Below are 17,016 nucleotides of genomic sequence, written 5' to 3' on the forward strand. Positions count from 1 at the left end.
TATAATCAAAATTGTCCTTGGGTTAGCCTTATGTTTTCAATTTCGATCTTTATGCCACAAAATTTACCAGACACACGGTAGACGTGGACTACCCGAATATATCCACAATAGAGAAGTTAAAACATCCTTAATTGAAAATAAAAGTAACAATATGGTCATCATTTGTTCACTGGTCAACAAAAAAAGTCTGCAATGAAAATATTGATCAGTTGAGTGCTTTTCCCATCACTGATGACAGTAAAGGCCTAAAGATGCATTATGTTGCTAGACTATCAGAGTGTCCTTTTAAGGATCAATACGCCTAATCCAATTGAATCATCTTGCATTGGTGTTTCAGGCTCACAACATAATTGGCTGCTTTCTCTGGATCACACATCTCTCACAAAAAGTGTCTAAGACCAATAGCAGCTGGTCATTCGTAATTGCCGTCCATTTTGGCTTGCAGTATTTTTTGTTTCTTAGTGTCATGAATTCATATTCATCATGTACTAAACCTATTTAGATTTATCTAGAAATATAGACTTTTAAGGATCTTTAAGGATCAGGGAACACTTTGTACAATCTGGAGATATTTTCCAAGCTGAAGAGAATTAGCGGAAATTTCCATTGAAAACATTGATTTAAAATCGGAACATCGTGAACAACATTCAATTAAAGGGGTCTTTCATTTTGCACAATAGGTTTGGAAGAATTATAAATAAATTCTCATCCGCAATGATCATTTGTATGCTAATGCAATTCAGCAGTAATCAAATTAGCAGCCCTGGGTTATGTCTGCTGCACAGTGAGAAAAATCTTGGTGCTGTTCAGCAATTTTCTCATTTCTCTCTTTTGGGTAACGCAGGGTCGTAACTTGGTGCCGTCGGCGTCGGGAGGTGCTCGGCTGAACTACACGGTGCTGATCGGGGACACGCCCTGCTCCCTCACAGTGTCCGACACCCAGTTGCTCTGCGAGCCGCCAAACCTCACCGGCCAGCACAAAGTCTTGGTCAGTCTTAACATGTCATTGCTTGCACGGTGTGGATGTGGGTCAGCGCCCATTTGTCATGTCGGTGAGTGAGTTTGGGTCAGCAAAAGGCTTTGTCGCTTGTCATTGTGTGTCATTTATGGTCCACTTGCCAACCAATTGCAACAGCACTTTGCCCTGCAGAATTATTGACAGGCGCCCTTGCACAAATTGGGGAAGAGGCTTGAAAACCACAACAGCAAGAAAACAAATCTCCAGCGACTTAAAAGTTTTCTAAAGACTACAAGGCCACAGGCTAAAGAAACGATACATGGCTGGCTTGTATTTCTCCTGCAAGGCAGCATCTTAAATTTTTAGTTTCCAAGGGGATTTTTTTTAAAGTTGATAGTCAATAAAGAATCCAAGCACGGCCATAGAGGAGAGGGTTCTTACGACCAAGTGGTCTATGGTTGCAAAGCGGAAAAAACAATAAAACCTCAGCATTATTAGGCTCTTGAAGCCTTTTTTCTGGACTTTTTTTTATTGCTATTCATAATTCACTCCACGTCTGAGGCTCTGGGTTTAACTGAAGACATTTGATGGACGAGCAGTGCCATGTTTGTGCCAAATATCTCTTCTCCAACTACGAGGGGAAAAATATATTCTATATTTTCTTGTCCAGGTCCAAGTGGGAGGACTTCACATCTCTCCAGGAGAAGTCCACATCCGCTCTGACAGCCTTCTCACGCTGCCCGCCATCATGAGCATCACTGCAGGAGGCGGGCTGCTTCTTGTGGTGGTGGTGATCGTACTGCTCGCCTACAGGCGGAAGTCGCATGAGAACGACTTGACGCTAAAGAGGCTGCAGTTGCAAATGGACAACCTGGAGTCTCGAGTGGCTCTGGAGTGCAAGGAGGGTGAGGAATGCACACGTTGACTAAACGCGACAATGGCACCAAAACCCTGACTCTTAGGAAACTAGTCATTTGTCAAGCATGATACATTTGCATTAACGGACATTTTTATTTGCTGCTGGGTTGGGTTGTTACCAAGATTCTTTTACAGGCAGTGTAAAAAGGGGCTTGTGATTGTCTAGCATGATGTCATCAGTTGAATTCCCAAAATACTGACGGTATTTCAACGCTTTGTGAAGCCTTCGCAGAGTTGCAGACAGACATCAACGAACTGACAAGCGATCTGGACCGGGCAGGCATTCCCTACCTGGACTACCGCACTTATGCTATGAGGGTTCTCTTCCCTGGCATTGACGATCACCCTGTGCTCAGAGACCTGGAGGTGAGATTCATCCAAGGTCACTCCCATCTCGACCTTAATTCACCGGTATACAATCGAGGAGACAGCTTGAGGCCTCGGCCGTCAAAGTGCTGTCAAACAGAGCGGCGTAAGCAAACGCGAGCTGGCGCTTGGCAGTTTGTCTTGGGTTTGTTTCATGTCGCAGCAGCTGGTGGAATTTGCTGCCTCACCGACTCTCAGCAGCGCAGTCAAATCATCCACCGCAACCGCCAATCCATCAAAACTTTTCAAAAGATACTTTTTGTAGATATTTTTAGACAGACTTGATACGTTTATCCCTTGTTTATGCATTTTGGGGGAAATACCAAGTCTGTTTAGAAGGATTAACAATGATTAATAAATAGGAGAGTGGCCTTTTGCCCACAAGTGTCACAAGCTTCCAAACCAGTCGATGGTGCCGCATTAAAAAAGCCCCATGTGTGGAATCAAGACACTAACTGGTGAAAAACCTCCACAATTGTCTATGGACATTCTCACACCTTTCCAGCAATTATCTTCAAAGATGTATAATCTCCAAATTCACCTCACAGGCTCTTGAAATTCTTAAGAGAACACAGGCACATCACAACATTACAAAGATGTCCATCCCAACTGATTACAAACCACTATTTTTACAGTCTCATGCAATATGTTGTCACCTTCCTGAGAGATTTACGTTGCGATTTATCTCTGGCATAAATCAAAAGCTCTGAAAGGCTTCTGTAACCAATTCATGCTATTTCATCTAAAAAGGCGCGACGGGATGATGTGCGCAGGTGCCGGGGAGCGGACAGGCGAGTGTGGAGAAAGCCTTGAAGCAGTTTGCACAGCTGCTGAACAATAAAGTCTTCCTGCTCACATTCATTCGCACGCTGGAGATGCAACGCTCATTCTCCATGCGGGACCGAGGCTACGTGGCCTCTCTCATCATGACGGCGCTGCAGGGACGGCTGGAGTACGCCACCGATATTCTCAAACACCTGCTCTCAGACCTGATAGAACGCAATTTGGAAAGCAAGAATCACCCCAAGCTGCTGTTGCGGAGGTAAATCAGTCTACTGCATTTAAGGGGAAATAGCAAAATAGAATCATGTGAACTGACATTTCCCATTTTATATTATTTCTTATTTTAAAAAAATGAATATCTAAATGTTCCACCAATCATGATACATCGCTGACATATTAACAAAGATATTGGGCCCTCCCTGGCCCCATTTTGTAGCCTAAACCTGCTTCCAACTGGGGCGAATATTGAATTCAGAGTTTGTCAAACGACTGTTTGACGACTTGTCCAATTTGTCCAACTCCCTGTTCAGTCTCTGAAATCGGTCTTTGAGACTTTTCCATGTGTCCTGTGTTCACTACTTTACATTTCACAGTAGCTTAGTCATTAACATGGCTTCTCCGACTACTCTTGATCTTCCTTCGGAGCTGGTGGTCAGACATACTTAAAGTTGTTTTCACACCGAGGTCCTAAGTGTAAAAAATATAAATGCTGTCGGATACATTTATACCGTCTACCACGTAAATTGCAAGTATGCTATTCTAACGAGGGTCGTCCTGGGACGGACTCATACATATTCTAAACACGCCTGTTTAAGCTCCACTCATTTTTTAGCATTGATAATTCATCATGCATTGTTCTTTGGAGTCTAGACCCTTTCCATGCGCTTCTGATGGATGAGTAACTAGGTCAGGTTTAAGGCAGCCCAGCTACTCTTCAGATATGCGTAACCGCCATTTCAGAACCCAAGATGTCGAGGCGCCTCAGCAGACAAGTGAAAGACAGTGACGGTTCCAGTGATGGAAAGAGTCAGGGCGGACTGGAACAGAATGACAACCTAATGGGGAAGAACGAGAACAGCGGCGGCAGAGTCCTTGTCAGTCTGGCTTATCTTCCATGTGCCACTCATGAAATATTCGTCCACTGCTTCCGCTGTCACCTTTCTTCACACCTCTTCGGCTATATCCAGATTGTTTTCCCAGCGGCGAGGCCGGTCTGCTGAATACTTAATAACTCATTTCTTCACCTCAGGGGCTCCGTCAATCTGAAGCGGAGCTCATTAAAAACAAGTAAACACAGCGTGCAAAGACATGTGGACACATGTTCAAGCAGCCAAGTGGCCACGCATGTCTGTCCTTTCAGCAGAGGATGTCATTCCATCCAACTCTTGCTCTTCTTCGGCCCAGCAAATGGATTAAGGATATTATTTTCATCCCACAGGCTCAGACACTGTCAGGCCCTTCTTGGTTGAGTTACAAAAAAATGAACTGAAAATACTAAGACCCCTTTTTGCTTTGCAGAACTGAGTCGGTGGCGGAGAAGATGCTGACAAACTGGTTTGCCTTCCTACTCCACAAATTTCTCAAGGTGATAAAACAATTCTCGTACAACTAAGCAGGACTCGTTACTATCAGTTCTGTACGTTCATATTTCATATCGCAGGTTTCAAATAGGGCTGCGATGCTTTTTAGTTTGAGAATGACTAGATTAGTATTCAGCTGAAAACAGTTCAGAAAAGAGGCAAAACATTTTCAGTTTTCCCAGCAGTCAATATGTTGATGTCATGAATGGCTTAGTTTTCTTAGAAATCACAGGATTCAGTCCTTTTCAATGTTGAGAATCTAATCATCTCACCTCACCTACTTCCTTTCCTTTTCTATCTCTTCTGCCTGTCTTTTTCCTCACACCCCTCCCTCCAAAACCAAAAGGAGTCTGCCGGAGAGCCCCTCTTCATGCTGTTCTGTGCCATCAAACAGCAAATGGAGAAGGGACCCATTGACGCAATCACCGGCGAAGCCCGCTACTCCCTCAGTGAGGACAAACTCATCCGCCAGCAGACGGAATATAAAACGCTGGTGAGTGACAAAGGCAAAACTAATTCACAGCTTAATTCAGATTTCGGTGGTTCACGTCCAGGTTTGTTTCCCTGCATGGAGTTTAGACACACACGCAGACGGAATTTACAAAGAGTAAAAAGAAATTACAGAAGCACAAGAGCAGGCAAGCGTCATAAAAGTGACAATTTTGCTTTTCATTTGAGTTTAATGCCAAGGTTAGCGAGACCTTTCGATAAGAATTCAAAAAGTCTCCTATCTAGGTTGTGTGGGCTTTTCTTTCTCTCAAGAAATTTGTCATTGACCAAAGCAAAAGGTCTGGGTTTGCCTACTTACTAAATTGCAAATAATGACACAGAAAGAGGATGAAAGTGGTTCTGGCAGCTTGCTGGCTAATTCGGCAACGTTTTCGCAATGTTGAAACGGTCTGATGGCTCGCTTAATATGAGGCTGCCTCTTTGGTCCATCAGTAGAACTAACTTTTCCCCAAGGCTTAAAGTTTCCGCTGGCGACAGGATGACACCTCTGTGATCACGGTGTCAGGCAGTCGGAGAGTGTCTCATTACTTGTTTAAAGCCACTGCCAAAGCTGTGCAGCCACATCCCGGAGGTGTGAAATTACATTTCTGCCCCTGAGATCTCCTCTATCGGGACACTCTGAAGAGGAGCGGCTAATGAAAAGGACTTAGCCGGGGAGTAATAGCCGCCTCTTTCTGCCCTGTCTCGGCCAGACGCTGAGCTGCGTGAACCCGGACAACGAGAACAGTCCAGAGATCGCCGTCAAGGTGCTCAACTGCGACACCATTAGCCAGGTGAAGGAGAAGATACTCGACGCCGTGTACAAGAACATGCCCTGCTCCCAGCGACCCCGAGCAAACGACATGGACCTTGGTGAGAATCCTGGACACTCGAAATTCCTCCACTAGCCCTTCTTGATGCACTCAGAAGGAAGCATTCATAGTTTCATAGTATTGGTGCAACTTTACATAGTGTATGGTTTGAGGTTCCATTTTAAAATGAACTAAATATTTCTTCAAGGCACACACGAATATTACTGTACAGTTTGTATCGTCATTATTTTTTTAAGCCGTGTTTCGACTTGACGTACAAGTACAGCAACGATGGAGTCAATTCGTAGTTGTGAGATCACATCTGAATTTCTGAATTGATTTTCTCGGCACCCGCAGAGTGGCGTCAGGGCAGGACGGCACGTGTAGTTCTTCAAGATGAAGACATCACCACGAAGATCGAGGGTGATTGGAAAAGACTCAACACACTACTCCACTACCAGGTGAAGAAAAAAAAAAATTCCAATGGAACCAGCCTAAAGAATCTGTGCCCTGATTTAGACATCTTAAGCATTTCTAAAGATTTTTTTCCTTACAGTAGGGGCTAAACAAGGCCGTACACCCGTTATCATTTAGCAGCATGCCGAAACAGACATCAAAAGTGAAAAAATCCCAACATTTGACTTTACAGGTGACAGATCGCTGCGTGGTGGCTTTGGTGCCCAAACAGATGTCGTTATTCAACATCCCGTGCTCGGCCAGCTTCCCGAGAAGTATCAGCAGATATGGTCAGTACTGTCAATCAATTACAAATACATTTCTACAATATTATAGTCATGCAGCAGTATTTGTCGCTTCAAACAACATTGAACTGACAAGATGAAGCTATATTTAAAATCAACTGGGGGATTTTGGTTGAAACTTTTGAATGGCGCAGAGTAAGAACTCCGACACGGTCAAATCGAGAAATCCCATCGCTATGACGACACCACAACAATGTCAATGAGACCATTCAGAGAACAAAATGTCAACTGTCGCTCCAAATGACCCTCCAGGCGTGGATATCCCCTTCCGCTCCACGCCCACCAGCCCTGACAGCCCACACTCCCGCGTGCCCATGCTGACCCCCGACTTGGAGAGCGGGGTCAAAGTTTGGCACTTGGTCAAGAACCACGAGCACGGAGACCAGAAGGAAGGCGAGAGAGGCAGCAAAATGGTGTCGGAGATTTACCTTACCAGGCTTCTGGCGACAAAGGCAAGTATCACGAATAATTAAATTAATTTAATATGTATTAATAATTTTGGTTTTTCATGATTTGCGCTTCCATTTTATGTCTTTACGTATCAATTTCTTAGACATTTTTAAATGGTATTCTATTTACCTTTTTCCATTATCTAGCAATATTATATTAATTCCCTCATTTTATTTACTTATTTCAACACATTTGGACTTAATGTTCACAAACTGCAGGGCACGCTGCAGAAATTTGTGGATGACCTGTTTGAGACGCTATTCAGCACCGTCTGCCGGGGCACAGCCCTGCCGCTCGCCATCAAATACATGTTCGACTTTCTGGACGAGCAGGCCGACAGACACGGCATCTACGACACGGATGTCCGCCACACTTGGAAGAGCAACTGGTGAGTGGAGTGTTTTTCAAGTGATCCTCCACTGGTAAATTATCAACAGCAGGAACACCTCTTTGGGCTTATTTACATGCAGAGAGGACAGCAATGCCTCGTTTGCCTGCTCACACTCGTCTTTAAATAAATATTTAGATTCGAATCATCTCCACAAAGCTCTACATAGATCCATATTTGTTCCAAACGATTTCCTTTTTTTACGTGCAGCCTTCCCCTGCGCTTCTGGGTGAACGTGATCAAGAACCCGCAATTTGTCTTCGACATTCATAAGAGCAGCATCACAGATGCCTGCCTGTCCGTGGTGGCCCAGACCTTCATGGACTCGTGTTCCACCTCCGAGCACCGTCTGGGCAAAGACTCACCCTCCACCAAGTTGCTCTACGCCAAGGATATCCCGCATTACAAAAGCTGGGTAGAAAGGTAGGATTTTTTTTCAATGTGTCAATGAACTGCTCTTAAAAGAAAGAGCAGCCGGATGATTTCAAAGGATGTGGGTGTGACACACGCCATCGTTTACGCATTAGAGTCAAATTAAAAATGAATGTAAACATCTCAGCATTATGTTACTTATGAATAGCATCGGTTTTACGCATGTTGCAACATGTTCAATGAAACTGTTGGCTTGATTCAATTAACGTGGTTGCCTGATATTAAAGTTCTAAAATGCTATGACCCAAACCTGTTTAAAAACACCAATTATCCCGCTCTAGCGCCTCCGATGTAAATCAGCCACTCCGGATGCGTACTACTCGAAGGCTATGTCTGACACAGAGATTACGCGTGCCCCCTTTCAGGTACTACGCCGACATCAACCGCCTGCCTGCCATCAGCGATCAGGACATGAATGCCTATCTGGCTGAGCAGGCGCGCCTCCACTCCAGCGAGTTCAATGCCCTCAGTGCACTCCACGAGATCTACAGCTACGTCAGCAAATACAGCCAGGAGGTGAGGACGCCGTCAAGTTGAAAAACTGGGACGATGAACTCACGCATCATTATGGCATCTAAGCTAACTTTCAACACTGACCATTCTTGGACTGAGTTGATGTCGTTACCTAAGCAGAAACTTTCTGGTCAGTCTCCATGGGAACTAGGCAGCTTGTAAGCGGGCAGACTGGCCGATGGTTGGTGCACTGTTGCCTCCCACCACAGCCATTGGCTGGACACGACACTTGCTGCATGCATGTGTGCTCTCTGATAAGAATTGGCAAACAGGTTCAATGTATTGAATATAAAAAAGCATAAACATGCCAAATTATACAAATATAAACACCAATTTGGGATGTTCACAATGATGAAAGCAATGTTGGCTTAATTTTAGAACTGGCTAATCTTTTGCTTTCACTTTGTGAGCTTGCAAACTGTGTGTCTGTGTGTGTGTATTAGATCACGGAGGCGCTGGAGCAGGACGAGCAGGCCCAGAAGCAGAAGTTGGCATATAAAGTGGAGCAGATCATCTCAGCCATGTCTGCCGAGAGCTGAGACGTACGCCAACATACGTACATACGCACACACGCCGACGCACACATGCTGTTCACGCAGACACACAATACAAGCATATGCTGAGGTGGAAAGGAGGAGGTGGAAGAGGAGGAGTAACATGCGCCCAGCAAGTGCAGTCAAACGTGCAGGCACATCATGTTTATGTCTGCCGGAGAGACTAATGTATGCAGGGATGCTTGCAAACTTTATGGACCTAGTGCAAATGACACACACGAAAACGTGCAAGAAAACAACCACGGACAGCCGATCATTCCAAAGCATGATGTTCAATGCCATTCTCTTGGAACACACAAGCATCGTCTAAAAGTGTCCTGCTTCAAACTCCTGGGGAGCAGCCATCATGCTTCGTCTCAGAGACAACTCATCTCCAAAAGATCAACAAATAGAGCTGCTTTTGTTGTTGACTAATAATAGCAGACTGTCGTGACCAAACGTACGCCTCAGCATCGCAGGCTGGACGCCACTTAAGCATTTTGCCAACAGCAGGTTCACGCTGTGTATATTACCAAATGTGGATTTTAATTTCCATGCATCTAACTATTTTCTATTCTACTTGTCCTTATTAGTGAAAAGGGTGAGCCTATCCCAGATGACTGGGCGAGTGACTGGTTAGCAGCCAATGAAAGGTCACAAAAAAAAAAAACCTTTTCACTCTCACAACAATGAACAATTTAGAGTCTTCAATGAACCTAACATGGATGTGTGGAGCCAAGATTCAAACCTTCAATCTTAAGACTGTGAAGCAGATGCATTAGCCAGGAGCTCCACTGCTGCAGATTCTAATTTCACTCACCAGACTACACAATGAACTAACTGGTCACCAAATCAATCACAGGATACAAATAGTGACAGACTTCGAATGACGGTGTCGGTGACAATCGAACCGGAAGTCAGGCATGTGAACCAAGACACCTTCACCATCACAATAACACCCATGGACGATTTAAATTCTTCCATGAGCCTTAGATGCATGTTTTTCAAATGAATGAGTACCCAGAGAAAATCAAAGTCATCATGCGACTTGTCATGAAATCTCGTGAGACCTTTATTCTCAATACCACATCGGCTCTCTCTAGTGGGATGAGAAGGAATCACTGCCCAAGTCCAGTTCTATTGTGTTTAACTTTTAGGTTCAATACATTTGCATTTAATCATCACAAGTGTTTGTTTTAAACGATCATTTAGGTACAATTGTTTTTACTTTCATGTGCAATGCATTTGAATAGAATCATCAAGTATATATATATATTTTTAATTCTCACGTATTTCAGCACAGTGTGAAGGAGCAAAGCCACGCAAGCATGCAAAGGCCAGAGCAGAGATTCAAACAAAAAACCATGCTAATCACAAATCGCTAATCACTGCCCTGCTGTATGACCCGCAAAATGTAAATGTATCATTTTCTGTTTTCAGACTAGAGAAAGTGCAAACACGGGCCATGCAAGCCAATTTCAGGAATATTCTCACAGTGACATTTCACATTCATATTACTCCATGTTTGTGCATAAAAAACAGATAAATGACAGCACTGAAAAAATGGGTCATACAGTGATCTATAGCACACCAATTCAGTCATTGATAAGTGGAGAACAAATTGAACGGCAGGAAAAGGTGAAAATATTGACCCTGCAAGCTTCTACTCGTTTTTTGTAACCGTCTCATCAGTCATTGTTTACATTTGACTCGAAATACATCGTGAGGAAACAACACCTGTCGCTCCTGTGAAGAAATATGGAAAGATTAACTTGAGTGTCGGTGGCTGTTGGACCGATAAATCCACTTTAATAAAAGTAACCTAGACAACAAAGCTCATGAACGGGCTGCAGAGCTAATTTTGGAGTCGTTTGCATGGCACAGAGCTCCCGCCGGATCTATGATGATGGATGTCACGTGCGGTGGGCTCATTAGTCGCTGGTTGTAAATTCGATGCGTTCTGCCGCCTGACTGCACCTCACTCGCTTCGCATCCCGCTGGTCTCCATCTTTAATTGTGTGATTCACTTTTTTTAATTTATTTGTACCCGACTGCTGGTGGTCATTTTTGCTGCTGTATTTATCGAGTGCCATAACGAAACTTATCACGAAGAAAGTGTCCGTTTCGGTTCAGTTCACAATGCACCAAACTGTGACAATGACAAATGTCTCCGTGTGCTCCATCACGCTTGTCCATGTGGAGGGCTTCTTTTATTTTTCTTGATCCCCACCGTCAATTTAAAACAAAAAGATGAGAGGAGGAAAAAAAAAAAAAAAAAAGCCTCCATTTCCTGTTAAATGTTGAAATATGACAAAGGACCCATGTGTTTTATGTGTGATTTGATAAGTTATAAATGTGTCGTGCAATAAACTGTCGGATGTGTTTTTTTAAACTATATATTATTGTATAAATATTGTACATAGAAAACACTCCTATTTTGCAAGCAAAAGATTCACTTTTTACTGTTGTTATAAATTAAACTGAACAGCTGAGGATCCTCATTGTTGCCTGCTTTCTTTTGTGTTCCCTTTCCAGACACCGACCAAGAAGTCATTAAAAAAAAGCAACATACTATAAAACAGAGGGAATTGAATGTCCACTCAGCTGCTCTGCATAATTCAAAAGCCAATCTTAGTGCTGACACGCTTTATGTCTTACTATTTGAGTATCTCACTGGCGTGCGGATTCACTTGGGGAAAGGATAATTGAAGGTATAATGTGTCAGCTAGATTTGTTACATGTACACCAAATCTTACGCTGCCACTCTACTGAAATTACAACAGGACATGAACGAGATAGTGGCTTATTTGGACTATCATGGTTTCTGGAAAGTCAATTGGAAGTCACCTCCTTTGAAGTAATGGAGAATGGATATTAACAAGGACAAATCCGTTGGAAGGTAGATTGTTTTTTTTTACTCTAATCTTTTCATGGAAGTGAAATTTCCTTGATGACTCGGGGGTAAATAAACAAACAGCAATTGTTTTTCAAATGTTAAGCGACACGGCTGCGAGTGACAGGAATTCATTCTGATGACAAACAACTCATGGCGCTTACGGTACGCCGCAGTGTCACAACAGAAGAGCAAAAGCTTGTAAAACAACAAAGAACTATCCTGGAGAAAATTACGAAATCCCTTTGAATTTTGTTAGTGATGAACAATTTCCTGGGGGAGAAATAATAATAATTTGCTATACTGTACTGTGACAATATTTGGTGTGGCATGTGGGCAGTGTATAAGGACTCCTCCGCATTTACTATAAGGAATTCATTATTTATGTTTATCCCTGGAGGCAAACAGAGCATTGGGGAGTGACTGAGTGGTTTGCGTGGCTGTAGATCCCGCAATGGAATTTTAACTTGCATCCACATTCCATTGCACTTTCTCTGATTTTCCCAGACAGAAGGTTGGGAATATTCAGTTTCACAGATGGAACAGAGAATTTGCAGTTTACTTAAATGTAGCAATAATATTTACGAAATATACTTTATATTCTCGGGAGTGCCTGTCCATGCATCGAGTGTAAAACTAAACAAGGTAAATCTTTTATTAGCAGCCTATTTTGTTCTGACTTTTGCCGGACTGTGACATAACGTTGCAATTTATTGACCTACTACTACCACCAAATTGGGTTTCTGGGGGCCCAAATCAATAAGGTGAGATGTACAAGGGCCACTAGGACCAAACATAATAACTTCTATTCAAGAACTTTTGCTTTCCTCCCGACGGGGTATAATTGGCCTTACGGAGAAAGCGTAGTGGACGTAGATGTGACTATCACGCACATAGCAAAGAAAGTACCACACTTTCTTAAAATGGAGCCCAGGGGCAGCAAACACAATGAAAATAGCAGGGGCCCCAAAATTGAACCCTGCGGCGCACCATAGGACAGCGGGACTCAGATCATTCAAGCACAAACACAAGAAATCCTGCCTGCCAAATACGATCAAAACCATTCTACCACTCATGGCCACCCGGTGCTGCAAATGAGCCCACATGATTCGGTGGTCTACCATATCAAACGCTGTAGTCGGGCCCAACAAAACAAACCACACAGTCTCCAGTGAAAATTGGCCAAGAGGGAAGGAGGACTATAGCAATTACATGGAGGCCACTACCAGCAGAAGGTGCTGTTGATTCAGTCTCAGCAAGTTTGCTGGCTAACGAAGCGGTGAATGCAAGTAAACATAAGGCCTTGAGGAGTTTTTATTGTGATCAGGACAACACAATTAATGTATAAACAGTCACTGACAAAGAAAACCTCCATCTTGTAAACACACACACACTCACACACACACACCAGCTCTTTGTTTTGTCTCTCCTGTACAATTAAGCTTTACATTGCCTGAAGCTTTGCCCCAACGCATCCCGGAGGCTGCTCAGGTCTGCATGCATCAGCCTCCCGCTGCTCTAATTAAATATGCATGCTGCATTGTCAGGCTGCACACGATCAAACGGGCCGTACGCCGAGTAAGTGTTTGTTCTTGCCAAGGACACGAGCCAGATGTCCAAATAGGGAAATAAAAAATTCCCGATGGATCCACCCGACAACTCTCCGAGTGATCAGAATGCTGACAATTTCCTGCCAGATCTATTTAAGAAGATAATCGACAATGATGCTTTATCGGCCCAAACACCTTTGCCCCTTTTGTCCATTCCCATTAGGAAACTAATCGGTGACGTCATGGCACTTTGTCTAGCAACGCTATTGTAGAAGTGCATGCAGATGCTCGAAATCCAATGCAGTTAATTCAAATAGGGATGGAGGGAAAGGGGAAAGTGCATCTAGATGGTTGACTACTGCCATCCTGTGGGTAAAAATATAGCAAGCAGCTACATCATGAGCACAGCTGTTTACATTCCCAAGGAGGTTGTGTATCTTGTGCTTATAGTGAAGGGTCGCCCAGGTCCCAAGTACTGACATCCTCATGAGTCACCTTGATGAAAGGAGCACTCGCTTTCCAAGTTTATGATTGCCTCACTTCCGTCCTCCGACCTGCGCACTAAAAGGGTCATCACCGCTTGTACCAGACGGAGAGGTAATGGTCACATTAGTCCCACGTCTCCTTGTCGACCCATTTCTCAGACACTCTTTCCTTCCCTCTGGAAATCACTTCAAGAAGCAGCCAATCAGGAAACTCTGTGAGATTTACAGCTCTTATTTTTTCTTGTGTGTCAAAAAAAAAAAAGCCACATTACAACACACGTGCATTGTTTGTTGGAATATATTAAACCAAATTAAAATGTTTATTTTAAGGAAGATAATCTAAAGTGTTCTGGGTGGTCAGGTCTTACTCTTCCCACCAAAAGAGCATGACATTTGGAGAGAGTGGCTGTTTTATAACTTCCTGTGGAAAGCTTCTGCCAAACGCTCGCAAATATTCCACCAGCAAAATGCGGAGCACACACTTTGCTTACCAGATAAAATAGTTAAGATTTATAGGAGGAGCAAAGTTACTGTACGGTATAAAGAGTCGCGACGATGCGGAAAAAATTCAGTTGGGGACATACGCCGCAGGTTTTTAGCTCTCAAGAAGTCAGTCAGGTAGAGTTGACATTTAAAGCGGTTTAATAGGGTAAGTCTATAGTTTAGCAACTATCCTTTTAAAGTTACCCAATAAAAGTATCATTTTGCAGTGCTTGAGGGCTTCGACATTTTATAGACTTTGGACAGCTTGACGTGACCTTAAGAGTTTCTTATTGGATATTGAAAAGAAACAGAATAGTTTGTCTTTAACAATTTGAAATTGTGACGGTATATAAAGCTGGGCCAATGGAGAGTAATGCTTCATTACCATGGCAACCAAGGGTGGAGCCAGAGCACTGTGAGGAGATTGCCCACTGCACTACATGGTGCATTTACTAATGAATCTCAAAGTAATGGGACTAATTATGACATTTTAATTATTGCAGCTAACGATGGCGTGATGGATAGCATTATTCTAGGTTTCATATTTGCTCTGGCCTCCCTGAATGGAGTTTGCCTGTCTTCCCTTGTGTTTAGGTGGGATTTTTCCAGGTTACCTGGCTACCACCACGTTACAGAAACATGCATATTAAGTACACCGAGGAGTCTAAATTGTCCAGAGGTGTAAACAGTTGTTTGTCTATATGTGCCCTGTGATTGGCTGACACCCAGTCAAGGGCGTCCCCCCATCTCTCGCCAAGTCAGCGATAGGATCCACAGAAATTACCCGTGACCAGAATGAGACGCGCAATAGGAAACTGATGATGTATGGAAAATTGATGTAGTTAACTGGTGAAGTGTTATCATAAATCAATTTAATTAAAAGCAGAGCGTAGTGGATCCTCACAATTCAAATGCTTCAGCGGTCAAAGAATTACACTCAGGAATTTAAAGAACAAAAACCCTCAGCCCAAAACCAAACCTTCTATTTTCTTTGTTGGCAAAATTGTAATCATGACATCATTTAAAAAGACATCTGACAAGCTATTATTCTCTAAGAGGGAAAACTAAACCGAAACCCAAAGAAATCCTGACTGCTGTGACTGTTTGTTTTTGGATCCTAACGGTCCGCTGTAATCGCTTCGGCTTGCCTCCCAATCAGTTCTGGGCCGTTTCATCAAAAGCTCTTCTGTGGCACGAGACCACGTGGCCATGACTTCACTCCCCATGACCCTGCTGATGGTTCACTGGTTGGCATTCCATTTGACATTTTTAAATACTACCAACAACAAGACTTTTCACCATCATTCTCAAAACTATTTTCATTCCTGCCTTCAAAACACCAACTATTTATTGTTGTTATGTTTGTCTTATCTAATACAACCCCAAACATCTAGAAGAAGTCTGAAAAAGGAAGTGCACCTAAATGATGCATGAAATGACTGTCGCATACAACGTAGTGGAAGTGCAAGCATCAAATACACAACCGCTGATTTTTTCCAGGGTCAAGCTGTCTAAAGCTATCACATCGGTGTGTGTTATGCTCGGAGTATGTTTACAGATTCCTTGAGATGTCGAAATGACATGTAAATTCCTGGTGGACCTTATAAAGTCCCAGTAAAAAGTCCCACTCAGGACTGAAATTGAAATACGGGTACAACGGGGTGACTCAGCATAATCTATGCTTTTTTTGCCATTTAATGGAAACTTCAATATATTATTTATAACCTCATCAGACTTAGCAAAATGCCAGTTACTGCAACAATGGCCATTATATAAAGTTCTTGGCAAAGACAAGAGGTTGTAGACGAGAGAGAGAGAGACGTGTGTGGCATATAGACAAGCAAGAAAGTCAACGAGAACAACAGAGGGCAAGGAAATAAAAGTCATTACACACTTACAAAGGTCTGCATTTGGATTTTTGTGGGCTTGGCTGCACCCAAAGAGTGTTCCTTGTGAGAAAGTGCAAGCACAAAAGCTCATTGCAAACATTTCTCCCGAGACACTTCATGCAAGAAATGCATTTCTAGTATACGCGCTTTACACAACTGTGAGAAATCAGATTTGGCTGAAGTCCACTTTAAAAACCTAACCGCAATGTCAAAAATCATGGAGATGACCGGCTGATATTCACAGACTGCTGTGGAAAATGTATAGCGGCTAATTGGAAAAGAGGTTCCATGTTTGAAAACAGATGTGCAGAAAAGGTCGTACTATTGACAGATAAGGCCTAAAGGCTTCCCTCCACGTGGTAAACATTATCTGTCGTGTGTGGTTAGGATCCTTTGTTGGTTTCCATGTGACCAACCCGACACCCGGGTCCGTGGACGCAGCGTTCGAGTAAATCCAGTTATTCGGTTAGGTAATCTAAAGCCTGTGGTTAGACATCAATATTTTGATCATGATCGTCCAGTCATTTCCGAACGCAGCCCACTTTAGTTTCATATTTATAATTAGCATTCTAAAAGTAAACATGACTACTATGAAAACATCTCTAGCGAAGAGGGACAAAGCATCTGAAGGAACTACAATTCCTGGAGAAAAGAAAAGGCAAAATGTGGGATGGTTCGGGGTCCATTTGGTTTAATCTGACAGTAAGGCGTGATTGACGAGGACTCAAACAGT

General features: G+C 43.2%; 3 protein-coding genes across 5 annotated transcripts in view; 1 reads left to right on the forward strand and 2 right to left on the reverse strand.

The window, feature by feature from the left end:
- Positions 1-11,484, forward strand: part of LOC148391309 (plexin-A2-like) — a 57,842-nt gene extending 46,358 nt beyond the window's left edge. Inside the window, exons 19-32 of the mRNA XM_088389832.1 lie at positions 845-988; positions 1,629-1,863; positions 2,100-2,242; positions 3,016-3,284; positions 4,544-4,610; positions 4,952-5,098; positions 5,808-5,967; positions 6,264-6,367; positions 6,556-6,652; positions 6,920-7,119; positions 7,336-7,505; positions 7,716-7,928; positions 8,303-8,453; positions 8,894-11,484. Of these exons, the coding sequence (XP_088245958.1) occupies positions 845-988; positions 1,629-1,863; positions 2,100-2,242; positions 3,016-3,284; positions 4,544-4,610; positions 4,952-5,098; positions 5,808-5,967; positions 6,264-6,367; positions 6,556-6,652; positions 6,920-7,119; positions 7,336-7,505; positions 7,716-7,928; positions 8,303-8,453; positions 8,894-8,989 (2,196 nt within the window). The 3' untranslated portion in view covers positions 8,990-11,484. The remainder of the gene's footprint in view (positions 1-844; positions 989-1,628; positions 1,864-2,099; positions 2,243-3,015; positions 3,285-4,543; positions 4,611-4,951; positions 5,099-5,807; positions 5,968-6,263; positions 6,368-6,555; positions 6,653-6,919; positions 7,120-7,335; positions 7,506-7,715; positions 7,929-8,302; positions 8,454-8,893) is intronic.
- phtf1 (putative homeodomain transcription factor 1) overlaps positions 1-17,016 on the reverse strand; it is a 97,333-nt gene that overhangs the window by 71,288 nt on the left and 9,029 nt on the right. The window lies entirely within an intron of this gene.
- The window catches only part of ora1 (olfactory receptor class A related 1), a 97,423-nt gene that overhangs the window by 65,586 nt on the left and 14,821 nt on the right, over positions 1-17,016 (reverse strand). The gene's annotated exons all lie outside the window — the stretch shown is intronic.

The sequence above is a fragment of the Syngnathus floridae genome, chromosome 11 (genome assembly GCF_059516105.1).
Source record: "Syngnathus floridae isolate MCC-2025c chromosome 11, RoL_Sflo_1.0, whole genome shotgun sequence".
Classification (NCBI taxonomy): domain Eukaryota; kingdom Metazoa; phylum Chordata; class Actinopteri; order Syngnathiformes; family Syngnathidae; genus Syngnathus; species Syngnathus floridae.